The sequence below is a fragment of the Eptatretus burgeri genome, chromosome 4 (genome assembly GCF_056783735.1).
Source record: "Eptatretus burgeri isolate ZD-2024b chromosome 4, Ebu_testis_v1, whole genome shotgun sequence".
Classification (NCBI taxonomy): domain Eukaryota; kingdom Metazoa; phylum Chordata; class Myxini; order Myxiniformes; family Myxinidae; genus Eptatretus; species Eptatretus burgeri.
The window spans coordinates 36,299,968-36,312,279 of record NC_140964.1 but is presented as its reverse complement, the minus strand read 5'-3'; the positions used below and the strand labels follow the sequence as shown (position 1 = coordinate 36,312,279).

The following is a 12,312-nucleotide window of genomic DNA, read 5'->3' as shown; positions in this document are numbered from 1 at the left end:
AGCCCTATCTCTTAATGGTGAAAAATCACTTGAAAAATTATCAGATCCGGATCTTCGCCAAAATCTAACCATTATGTGCTTGTCATACATCCAATCTCTGCACCAAATTTCATCTTTATCTGTCCACAATTTTTTGAGATATCTTGTTCACAGCCAAACAAGCAGACAGACTTGGGTGAAACCATAACATCTGTCCACCTTTTGGTGGTGGAGGTAACTAGAGAGTTCAAAAGAGCACATTCCCCTCTGCTGTTTGGACATGGTTGAGGTCTACAAGCGGTAAATTTGATTGGGCTTGACATAAAATGCCGGGATATTTTGTCCAAGTACTGCTAAATGGAAGGGTTTTGAAAGTGTTAAAAAGGTGTTCTCCAGTGTTCGAGTCTGTGATTAAATTGAAAACTTCTGCAACCCAAGACCGCTTCTTTGATAAAGTCAGAACTTGAAGGTTGGGTGGCATTCCAATAGTTGTGGAGTTCCTGACTGCTGTTCATAAATACTCGCCATTTGCAGTTTGCGGTCAAAGTTGTCACGAATTGGCCTCCTTGTATAAGGGATTAGGATCTGCTTGTATTTGTCAGCATTCATTGTTCCTTTAATTGTCACAAAATTTCCTATGCCAGCAGCAGAAAATAGACTGTTTCCTCACTGCAGCTTTCACCTTGGGAAAATCAGGAGGAGGCTGCGGCCAAGAAGCGCACGTTTGCTGTTGCCAGCTGTGACCACCTGACCATGCTGAAGGCCTACAAGGTGAGGTAACTTGTCATCGTTTCGGGCCCTTTTCACAGGAAATAATGAAAGTGATGGTCTCGTTGTCATTGCTTGGTTTATTGACTTTTTACTGATCTGACGGGCAATCTTGTGTTTATGCCTCTGCTGACGAAGTCGCCAGAGGTATTATGTTTTTTTGGGTTGTCCGTCCGTCTGTCCGTCCGAACGTACGTCCGTCCGTGCTGATTTTCTCCGTTTTCTCTGCAACCCCTCATCGGATCGAGGCAAAATTTTCACTAGAGGTGTGACTACTCATGTGGAATGTTTTAAGGATAATTATGACATCATCGGTCATGTGGTGTGGCAGCCATGTTGGAAAAAAGGAAAAACTTTGGACCTCACTGTATCTCGGAAAGCGCTCCATGGAAAAAAATTTATACTTGGCACATGTTAAGTACTCTCCATGGGAAATAATTGAAAAAAAAATTTGATGATGTAATAGGGAGCTTTGTTATGACGTCATAATTGCATGCGTCAAACGCATTGTCCGATCGGTATGCAAATTCTTGAGGGTCATCTCGGGGTAAATTGTATGGGGGTAAAAAAAAAAATTGTTGACATCGGTCACGTGGTTCAGCAGCCATATATGTATGTATATATATATATATATATATATATATATATATATATATATATATATATATATATATATATATTTTTTTTTTTTGTGGGCGGAGGCATATCTGGTGATGTCGCAATGTAGAAGAGTGCCCTTCTAGTTTTATATGGTTCATGAAGATTCTATTGATTATTTTACAAGTTCATAACTTGGTGTTGAAATGTATATTTGGGAGTTTGTCAGTTGCCAAACAAACTCTGTGACATGGTTTATCTCATGTTGGTGCAACCTTTCTTTTTATTAAAGGGATGGATTAAAGCCTTGAAAGGTGGGTCCCAAGAGGCTTACAGGTACTCCAAGGAAAATTTCCTGTCTCAAACGGTGCTGCAGGTAAAGCATTTGCACACTACATATGTTGTTTGCTTTGTTTGTAGCTCACAGGTTGTTTGTGAGAGATGTAGAGTTCTGCTGAGCACTTTCAATTATCCACAACTTTATTTTGTTAACTTGAGCAAAGACCTTGGAAAGCTAAATGCTTTTTCAGTTTTATTAGCCCCCATTGGACTTATGGATTTGTCCGAAACGTTTTCTGTGACGTGGTTTATAACTCCGAAACGGGGGCTTATGGATTTGTTGTCGTTTTTTTTTTTTTCTTTTTTTTTTCTTTTTGCGTGCGTGTGTGCGTGCGTCCGCAACCATATCTCAGACATGTGGAGACCAATTTTTTCCGTACTTGGCACAAAGACAACACATGATGGTGGACATATGCACGCCCTTTTTTTTTCCACATCAGATCCAAGATGGCCGACTGGCGGCCAATTTATTGCAAAAAAAACCTGGTGTCAAACACGTCCTCAACCATTTCTCGGATAAGCTTTTTCCGATCTTATTCAAACTTGGCAAACAGACAATAAATGATGACTTGCATCATTTATTATGAATAATAAAATAAACCAATGTCACCCGCAGGGTGACCCGTATCTTGCCAAAAGGTGACCACGTGTGACTTCTTTAAGGTCACACTGAGGTGAACAGAGCTGCTATCCACCAGGAGCGACTCCTTGAGGAATATCTGCCTACGAGATTCCGATGAGAATCGTTCTACAGAGTAACCATGAAAAATATGTGTTTGCCTCATAACGTCACCAAATGACGTCGTAATGTCTCAAGCTTGACATATCTAGAAAGCACTCATCGAGGTGTTCAATTTGAGGTACTACACGATATGGTTCCTAAAACTTGAAAATTTGACCTTGGGGTCAAATATGTTTGACCTCAGGCGCTAACCATGAAGGTCAAGGCCAATCGCCACCAAAAATTAATCATCTGAGCACCAGACCATATACTACATTCCCATTAAGTTTGGAGACGATTCGATTAAAATTACTCAAAAAATAAGGGTTTCGTCGACTCCCCTGATTTGCGACAAAGTGACCTTGACCTTTGACCTTGACCTTCAAAATTTTGTGCACTGAAAGGGACCTCTATAGGCCTCTGATATGCGGTTACAAAAATTTCCAATGATAACTGTGCTCTGCAGAATTTTTTATACGTGATTGCAGACAAACAAAAAATAAATAAATAAATAAATAAAAAACATACAAGCTGACTAACATATCTTGCAAAAACTTCGTTTTGGCAAGATAATAAAAACAAATCCCCAACTCCCATTAACAACAACTGTGAGGACGTCATTTCCTGTAGTTTGCAAGAGGCTGTGTAAGCTCAACCAGACCAAAAGTGTTTTTTTTTTTTTTGAGTGGTCGTGAGAGTACCATTATTGTCAGTTTTTCCGTCTGTTTGTATGTTTGTTGGGTGGTCGCTAGAGTACCCTTATTTTCACTTTTTCCGTCTGTCTGTATGTTTGTCTGTATGTAATGGACAGCTCTGGAGGCCAGAGGAGTCGACTGATTTTGATGAAACTTGACAGGTAGGTTCATACCAGGATCTAGTCGTATGCTTTTGAGCACCATTGCTATGGACACCACCGTTGCCTAGCAACGGGACTTTGAAATTTTTTCGAAAATCAAAAATCGGCTTCCACGCTTTTATGCGCACTATAATCAACCTCTTTGTCAAAAAATTTCAGCCCGATCCATCAAAAACTGTATGACTAGTATGCAATTATGTAGCGATCACCCATGTCTCCTACCGGCTTGTTTTGTGTGTTGTTTTACGTATTTTGTTTTTGTGATTTGTGTCAGAGGCTGTGGGACTACATTCATAAAGCAGTCGTGTTCATACCAGTTTTAGTGGGTATTTGTGTTCGTTTATTGAAAGAAGCAGGGGGAGGCCTCATATTAAGTTTAGCATTTAATTCAGTTGGGGCCTTGCGAGTATGGGGATGAAAAAGGGTATAAATAGAGACTGAAGGGGAAAGGAAGAGGAGTTCATAAAATGTGATAGTTGCTCAATGTGGGCCATATGAACAATAGGGGAAGCAGAGGGTTCTTACTGTTTTAGGAAGTGTGAGGAAATCGTCCACTTGAGGATGGTTATTACGAGGTTGAGGGAACGCATCGATAATTTGCAGCAAGTAGCAGAATGTGAGAAATTTGAAGATAATAGTTGGTTATGATTGCGGAGTGAGGTTGCTGAGGATATTGGAAGTGGAGACGGTGCAGTGGGAGCAGGCACTGGTGATGGTGTAGGTAGTGGTGACTGTGCAGCAACAGAGATTGGTAGAAATGATGTATTGGAGACGTTTTTTGTGGGTGATTAGACGATTAAATATGTGGGTTCTTCATTCTGCAGAAGGGATCGTAGACATACAATTCTGTGCAGTTCTGAAGGAGCAGGATCGGGGACATTGAAGGAAGAAAAAAGAATAATTGACCGTTTTTACAGCCATTTTTCCCTGCTGTGCAGGGGTTGGGCTTTTTCTTGAGGCAATGTTTTACAGCCGGATGCCCTTCCTGACGCCAACCCTGGTCGCCTCTTACGACACACAGGGATATGGTACACCTATTCTTACCGGGGCATACACCGGGACCAGTACACTGGTACTCATTTCACCGACCTCGGAAGGATGGCAGGCTGAGTCAACCCCCTGGTGTTAATTCAGCAGCCAACGGGGCTTGAACTCAGGACCCTGGAATCCCAAGCCACCACCCTAACCACGAAGCCAACACCAGGCTTGGACATTGAAGGAAGGGTGAACGATATTGTATCGGGTCATTGCAGGAAGTTGGTTGTGGTACACCTTGGTGCGAATGATGTTGGGAAAGTTTACTCAGAGGTTTTGAAAAATGGATATAGGATATTGGGTAAGCGGCTGAAAGCAAAGGGTTGTGAGATCATGTTTTCTGGGATTCTCCAAAGGTTAGCAAACAACATTATGAGCAGAGCAATAGACATCAACCAATGGCTGGAAGAATGGTGTAGGGAGGAAGGTTTTACATTTAAGAAGCAGTGGGAATAATTTAGGGGACAAAGGGAGTGTTTCCAGAATGATGGCCGTATATTAAATAGAAAGGGGGCAGTAAGGTTTGCAGTGGGAATTGAGGAAGGAATTCAGGCTTTTTTTTTTAGGTCAGCGGAGGGTGGGGAAGCTATGAAGGAAGGAAAGGATCATGTACTTGTGATGAGTAAGGCCAGGCAGGAAAATAGAATTTCACGAAAGGATAAGTTGAATATATTCTATGTCAATGCCAGAAGTTTAAATAATAAGATGGAAGAGCTTGAAGCCAAAGTAGATAGTGAGGAGTACGATATAGCTGCAGTAAGTGAGACATGGTTTAAGGAGGAGAGAAACCGGAGGACAGGATTAGAAGGCTACAAGGTGTATTGGTGTGGTAGGAAGGAGAGAATAGGAGGAGGAGGAGGAGTAGCAATCTGGGTAAAGGACAGAATTTTATCAAGAGAAAGGGGTGACATTAAGGAGGGAATTAATGTTGAGGATTCTGTATTGGTTGAGATTAGAGATTGTAAAAACAGTAATATGATGGTAGAATGCTTTTATAAGGCTCTGGGTGTGAAGGAAGAGGAAGGAGGAGTGCATGAAGAATTAAAAAGGGCATGTGGTAAGGGAAGAGTGTTGATAATGGGGGATTTTAACTTGCCAGGGATAGATTGGGTGGAGGAACAGAGAAAGGCCAGAGCAGATGAGGATTTCCTAGTTTTAGTCCAGGATTGCTTTTTAACCCAGGTTGTGGATAAGCCCACTAAGGGGAGTGCAGTGTTCGACCTCCTTTTAAGTAATGATCCCATTATGGTGGAGGAGGTGGAGGTTGGGGAGCATTTAGGAGCAAGTGACCATAATGTTGTGTGTGCAAAGATTCTGTTAAGGGTTAAGGGTTCTGTTAAGGAAGGCAAACCTTGAGAGTATGGGGAGAGTGTTGGGTGATGTAGATTGGGAGAAACCAACAATGGGACGATCAGAATCAGATAAATGGGAAATTCTTTAAGGACCAAATGTGTCGAGTGCAGAGTAAGTACATTCCAATGAGGTGTAAAACTATAAGCAGAAAGAGGCCAGGGTGGTTGAGTCGTGAGACAAGGAATGCTATTAAGGAGAAGCATAAGGAACTTATTAGGTTTACAATAACAGGACTGGAGTTAGATTTATATCACTATCGAAGTAAACGGAGGCAAGTGAAGAAAATAACTCGGCAAGCCAAAGGAGAGTATGCGAAGGACATGGCTAAGAATATTAAACATAATAGCAAGGCTTTCTTTAAGTATATCAGGAGAAAAGAACAGGTGTGGGCCCATTGAGGAATAGCACCAGGAGAATGGTTCGTGATGAAAGTGAGATGGCAGGCTTATTAAACAGGTATTTTCTTCAACTTTTACACAAGAACAGCCAGGATAATTGCCAATAGCTTGGAGTATCTGTCAAGGTGCTGAAGAAGGGCTTTTACAGGTTGGATTGGAGGAAGTAAAGGAACAGCAAGGTAATCGAAGAGAAGATAAGGCTCCGGGTCCAGATAATATGCAACCGAGAGTATTGAGGAAGGTGGCTGAGTCGTTAAGAAAGATGTTAACGGATATTTTCAACAGCTCACTGGAGTCAGGACAGGTACCGGAGGATTGGAGAGGAGCAAATGTAACACCATTATTTAAGGAAGGATCCAGAGAAGAATTGGAGAATTACAGACCTGCTAGCTTGACTTCAGTTGTGGGGAACGTGTTGAAGATGTCAATTAGGGACCAGATGAGTAACCATTTAAATAAATACAAACTAATTGAAGGTAGTCAGCATGGGTTTAACAAAGGTAGTTCTTGTTTACCAAATCTTTTAGAGTTCTATGAAGCAGTGTCTGATTGGGTGCATGAGGGAAAAGCAGTGGACATGGTATATCGAGACTTTAAGAAGGCATTTGATAAGGAAGCACATCGGAGGTTGTTAGCCAAAGTGAGGGCTTGTGGAGTGGCTGGTCAGGTAGCTAATTGGATTGCAAACTGGCTTAGTGGTAGGAAGCAAAGAGTGGCTGTGAGTGGGAGGATGTCTTTCTGGGAGTATGTAAGTAGCAGGGTACCTCGGGGATCAGTAATTAACATGGCACGGTGGGTTGTTTTCGAACCACGAATGCCACCCAGTTAACTACGAGTTCCAGTGTCCACCATCTAATTATGCCGTTTAACTGGAGGTCACGTGGTTACCTGTACGGGGAGCGCGCCCTTAGCAAAGCACCAATTTTATCTCAATTACATTTTAATTAGGGCGGCCGAGTGTTTTAACCACTGGTGCGTGCCGACTATTTTTGGTCAAATCTGTGGTAATTACCTCCCTGTCTATCGAGGTTCGGACAATGCTAGACCAATGGAAGGAAAGGACAAACACAGACAGGTTGGAAGTCGACAAATGATTTATCAATAATAAAATAAATAAATAAAAGGAACTTTATTTTCTGAGGTAAATACATGAATGAATTCCAAAGCAATTGAAATGAATAATTACTCAGGCAGAATCAATCAAAATGACAAGAAAGGGACAGAGAGCAAATGCTTATCAGGGTTGACTTACTTACAGCTAAACACAGACAAGGGTTCCCAGCAGATCATTCAGGGGGTGGGGAGAAGAGTCATCTCGCTCACCAGAGAGTAGTCGTCCGTGAAGTGAAAACGTCCTGAAATGTGTGCGTGCGTGTCACGTACTTCACCAGCACCCAGCCTTGCCGTGCACCCTCTCGCCAACAACCTTGAATGCCAGTCGACGTCTGGGAGGGCACTGAGATTGTCTGTTGCGGGTTTAGACCCTGGTACTGCGATACTGGCAGCTCCTCACACTTCACGAAACTGGTGACGTCCAGTGACCCACACGGTCCGTCGGTGACTGACCTGCGCCTCACTCATTGGTGACCGACCCGTGCCTCACTCGTTGTCGGCGCTGCTCACACCCGCACACGCACCACACACTCGCTTGCTCAAGCACTGGGAAGGACGAATTGTCTCGTTGTCGGCACTGGTCAGACACCCACACGTGCACCACATGCTTGCTTGCTCACACACTTCCTCGCTTGCATGCTTCCTCTCGGGCTCGCTTCTTCCCTCGTGCGCTTCATATATCTCTCTCTCTCTCTCTCTCTCTCTCTCTCTCTCTCTCTCTCTCTCTCTCTCTCTCTCTCTCTCTCTCTCTCTCTCTCTCTCTCTCTCTCTCTGTGTCTGTCTCTCTCTCTCTCTCTGTGTCTGTCTCTCTCTCTCTCTCTCTCTGTCTGTCTCTCTCTCTCTGTGTCTGTCTCTCTCTCTGTGTCTGTCTCTCTCTCTCTCTCTCTCTCTCTCTCTCTCTCTCTCTCTCTCTCTCTCTCTCTCTCTCTCTCTCTCTCTCTCTCTCTCTCTCTCTCTCTCTCTCTCTCTCTCTCTCTCTCTCTCTCTCTCTCTCTCTCTCTCTCTCTCTCTCTCTCTCTCTCTCTTACCCGCTTCTTGCACACTTCCTCTCTCGCTTACTTCTCGGTTTGCTTGCTCGCTTCTCTTCTCCTTTTTTTGTGCGCTTACACCTGCTTATTGCTCGCTTCTTGCGCTTCCACACTTCTTGTTCGCTCGCGCTTGCTCGCTCGCTTTTTTTCTGGCTCACTTCTTCCCTCGCGCGTTTCAACTCTCGTTTTCTTTTTGGCTCGCTTGCCCGCCTCTTGCGAGCTTCTCATCTCCTTCTGTACGGACCTCCAATTCTTTTTATATCTGCGGCCCGTTTCGGTGGGCGCAGAGTCCCCCCGCCCCAAGCTCACCTCTCCCCACTTGCGCACCATTGCCATGACGACCCGTGCGCTCAAAAAAAGGCGGGCGTCGACGCTCGTGAAAAATATGTGCATAAACGTTGATGAGGAAAAATAAGGTGGGCGTCAGCGCTCGCCAAAGAAATGTGTGTAAACGTGTCTGTCGTAAAGAGAAAAAAAAGCTTCCCATTAGAGAGGGGATCTATTCTTCACCCTTCTCAACGCATCACGTTTAAAATCCCATTAGACATGGGGATGGGGATAATCTGAACATGCATTTAAGGAAACAACTGTCTGAGGACCTGGATCTGTGGATACATTCATCAGAACGCATTTTGAAATCCGTAACAATATCTTATGTATTTTTTACTTGTTCACTGTTGAAATGAATTTGCCATTTTTTTTTCTTTTTCAGGAGATATCCAGCTTGAAGCGTCTGTTTACAGAGTTTCTTTCTGACATTGGATTTGTGCATGAAGGTCTGCGTGCACGTGACATTGAGTGGATGTGTCGCAGAGGCAGTGATGGCGTCATCCAGGCCACTGGGCCTGAGGTGGGTTGCAGAGCAGACAGGATGGCTAAGAGGTGGCATTCTCCTTTAAGAAGTCCATTCTGAGTCACATTTACATCCTAGCTTTTAAATGCCACCCCGGTGCTTCCCAGTCAGGTTGTTGCATCGATGAGTGTTCTTTTGGTCCGATGATGTGTTAACCTGGGATAGCTTATCTGATTGATGTGAAATATCTCAGACTTTAGCAACAGCAGTCGGCCATTGTGTGCTGTTACTCTGTCCAAATTACGAGCCCTAAACATCCATTGGTATTTGTATTTTCATTGAATTTTATTTTATACGGAGTCTAGGCTTGTGGAAGAGTGAGAGCACAGACCTGGTTAGGACACAACATAACAAAAGGAACAGCACAAAGAGAAGGGGGAAAAGTCAACAGCAGGGCTGAGAGACTATAAATGGAGGGGGATAACAATGAGTGGTAGGGGAGAATGCAGGGGGTGGATAAGATGGATACAGAAGCAAAATTGGGTGGTTTAACGGGTATAGAAAAAAAATCATGGTTTTGGATGGGGAATGATCTGAGATGATGGTGAGCAGCTGTCTTGAAGACCTGGTGGTAAGAATGAGATCAAAGAGAATTTCAAAGTTGCTTCCACCTGTGTGTGTGCTGGGGGTGGGGGGGGAGAAGGGAAGGAAGGAGAAACAAATGATGGGAGGTGAGCAGTGATTGGGACTTTCAGAGTTTCACTAGAAGCGGGTTAATCGTGGACCTCATGCACACTACAGAAACATTGGGGGGGGGGGGCAGAAAGCACAGATAGGTCAGATTGTAAAACCAGAATGAAGGGGAAAGAAGTGCAAGACTGACCTGTCTGTGACGGCAACGTGACAGGCCCATAGAATGAGCTTCATCACGGGAGATTCCGATGGTATTGAAGGCCTTGGTTTACATTGTGTCAAGTTGAACAAGGAGGGAGGCTAGGATGCCAGCCTAGAGCAGTATTCCTTGCTGCGAATGAAGACTTTTTAGGCGGATAAGAGTTCTGATATTGTATTGATCACCGAGTTGTGCCCAAAGGGCCAATAACCTCATGGGATATGGTATTGCACTGTATATGACAATTAAGCCATCGTTCTTCATGCACTATATGTCAGGTTGGCCTGGGAACACCCCACACGCACATTGATGTCGTGTGAAATGTATGCTCTGTCTATTATATAATGTGAAGTGTGGTGTCTGTGTGTTTGTGTGTTCGGCTGTCTCACATTTCCTGCAGCCGCTTCTGGCGCTGCTTTCGAAAGGCTCCACATGCAGGCAAAGCTCAACATTAGACCAGAAGAAATGCATTACACCGAACAAGATGCATCTTAAACGTATAAATACAACATGGAATCACAGCTTGTTTATTAACAGTGCGTTAATATAAGACCTCGGCTGACAGGATGGCCTTGAGGTACGCACACTCGCTTCTAAGCTGTCGAGCCTAGGCTTGAATGCCGACCCAGTTATATACTTCTCCTGGTGTTTCACAGACAGGGTGATTCATAAATGTGTGTGCCGTCCTTCGATGGACGCTAAATGGGTGTCCCATCTACCAACATTAGTTGGTGGACGTTGAAGATCTCCACGGTGTCCTTCCCAAAGAGTATAGGCGAGCTATTGCCGGCACCATGGCCAATTTTCAAATTCCTGCCAACTATTGCTGGCAAGGCAATGGCAAACCACACATTATAACCCTTGCTCAGAAAGCTGCTTTGGTGGCACCTATGCTCTGTGACAGAGTATGCTCAACATTTCAAAAGGATAGAGCATGGAAATAAAGAGAAAGAGGGGAGTGGGGAAATGGAGTGAAGTGGAGGGGAGGGGGTAGAGAGAGGGAAGGGGAGTGGTGGGAGGGGGGGGGAGAAAATGTCTATCCTGTCCACCCTATTCCTCCCCACACCCATTGTTTGTCCAAGTCTCCCTCTATTTTATCCTTCAACTTTGCTGTTGGTGTCCCCCCTCCCCCTTCCCCTCCCCACGCTCTTTACTGTTCCTTTTGTTCTGGTGTTTCCTGATCTGTTCTGTGTTCTAGCTCTTCCATGAGCCTTGTCTGTATCCAAAGAAAAAACAACTGTCGTAGAATGGCAACCATTGTGCAGGCTTGATGGACCGATTGGTCTCTTCCTTTGTTAAATTATTTGGAAGGGATGTCCTCCATTATTTTGTTGTGGTTTCCGCCGCATTCGGCGTGCGGACGAACGTTCTAGCCAAATCGCGGTCGTACGCCCACCGAAGGCCGCAATGCAGTCGTGACTTTCTGGATCAACGCCGAAATCCACTCACGGATGCCTTAACACATCATAAACTAGCCAATTATTCTGTCCACGCGCTACAGGGTCGATCGCCGAATTATCGATGTACCTAATTATTTGCGTAGACCGAAATACCGGGAGTTTATACCTTGACGGGACCTGCACGAAAACGAGCCGCAAGCGGCTCGTTCCGTATGCGAAGCCGAGCGGTTATAAATCGCCAAATCCCGTCGGACCAATTGATCACTTTTCGGCCTTAAAAGCCAGTTAATTCCCCGAACGCAACGTGGCAGTCAATGGAGAAAGTGACTCAACGAGCGGGTTGACATTCAAACAATGGGTATTTATTTCCACCCTCGGCACGTAAGTAGTCAATGGCGGAATAGGGACAGGACACGAGTAAAAAAAAAAAAGCCTACAGCCGGGTTCTATCGGAATGCAAGTATATACAGACACTTAACAACAATTCTACTTAAAGACAAGACGCCAGACTTTCATACAAAAACCCAAGAAAGAAAAGACACGGGCTCGTAAGCCTTTAATATTCCTGAGCCAGGATGACTGAAAAGCTCCGAGAGGCCGGGCAGGTTACCTCGCCGCCCTGGTGGCGACTCTGGTCTTCGTGATCGGCGACCCCTGGTGTCTCCGTTCGGTCCGGTGCGTCGCGAACGCACCAGTCGCTTGGGCGGCTTGATGAGCAGCTTGTATGGCTGTTTGGTCGGTCTCGGTGGTCCGGCTTCGTCGCGGCCCCTTTTTGGGGAGCCTGGCCAGCGACGCTTCGGAGGAGCGAACGGGTCCCTTGCTCTTTCAGAGTTGATGCTCCTCTCGACCCCGTTCACTCCTCTGCGTCGCCCGAACGTATCGGGGCTGTCTCCCCAGACCCCCACGCTCCGATGCTGCCGCTAGCTCCGATGACTCCGGGCTCCACCGGTGAACGACCCGTTGAACAACCACCTCCGCTCGCCAGCTTCACCACCAACCAACCGACTGCCGGCATCCCAACGCAGCTTTTTATAGCCCTG

General features: G+C 45.0%; 1 protein-coding gene across 11 annotated transcripts in view; it reads left to right on the top strand.

The window, feature by feature from the left end:
- The window catches only part of DHX57 (DExH-box helicase 57), an 80,276-nt gene that overhangs the window by 48,106 nt on the left and 19,858 nt on the right, over positions 1-12,312 (top strand). For all 11 annotated transcript variants that reach the window (XR_015057290.1, XR_015057289.1, XR_015057288.1 and 8 more), the window contains exons 17-19: positions 655-750; positions 1,637-1,720; positions 8,900-9,037. Coding sequence is in view for 3 of the 11 variants with exons in the window: in XM_085877420.1 (XP_085733546.1) it covers positions 655-750; positions 1,637-1,720; positions 8,900-9,037 (318 nt within the window). In the remaining 8 variants the exon portion in view is untranslated. The remainder of the gene's footprint in view (positions 1-654; positions 751-1,636; positions 1,721-8,899; positions 9,038-12,312) is intronic.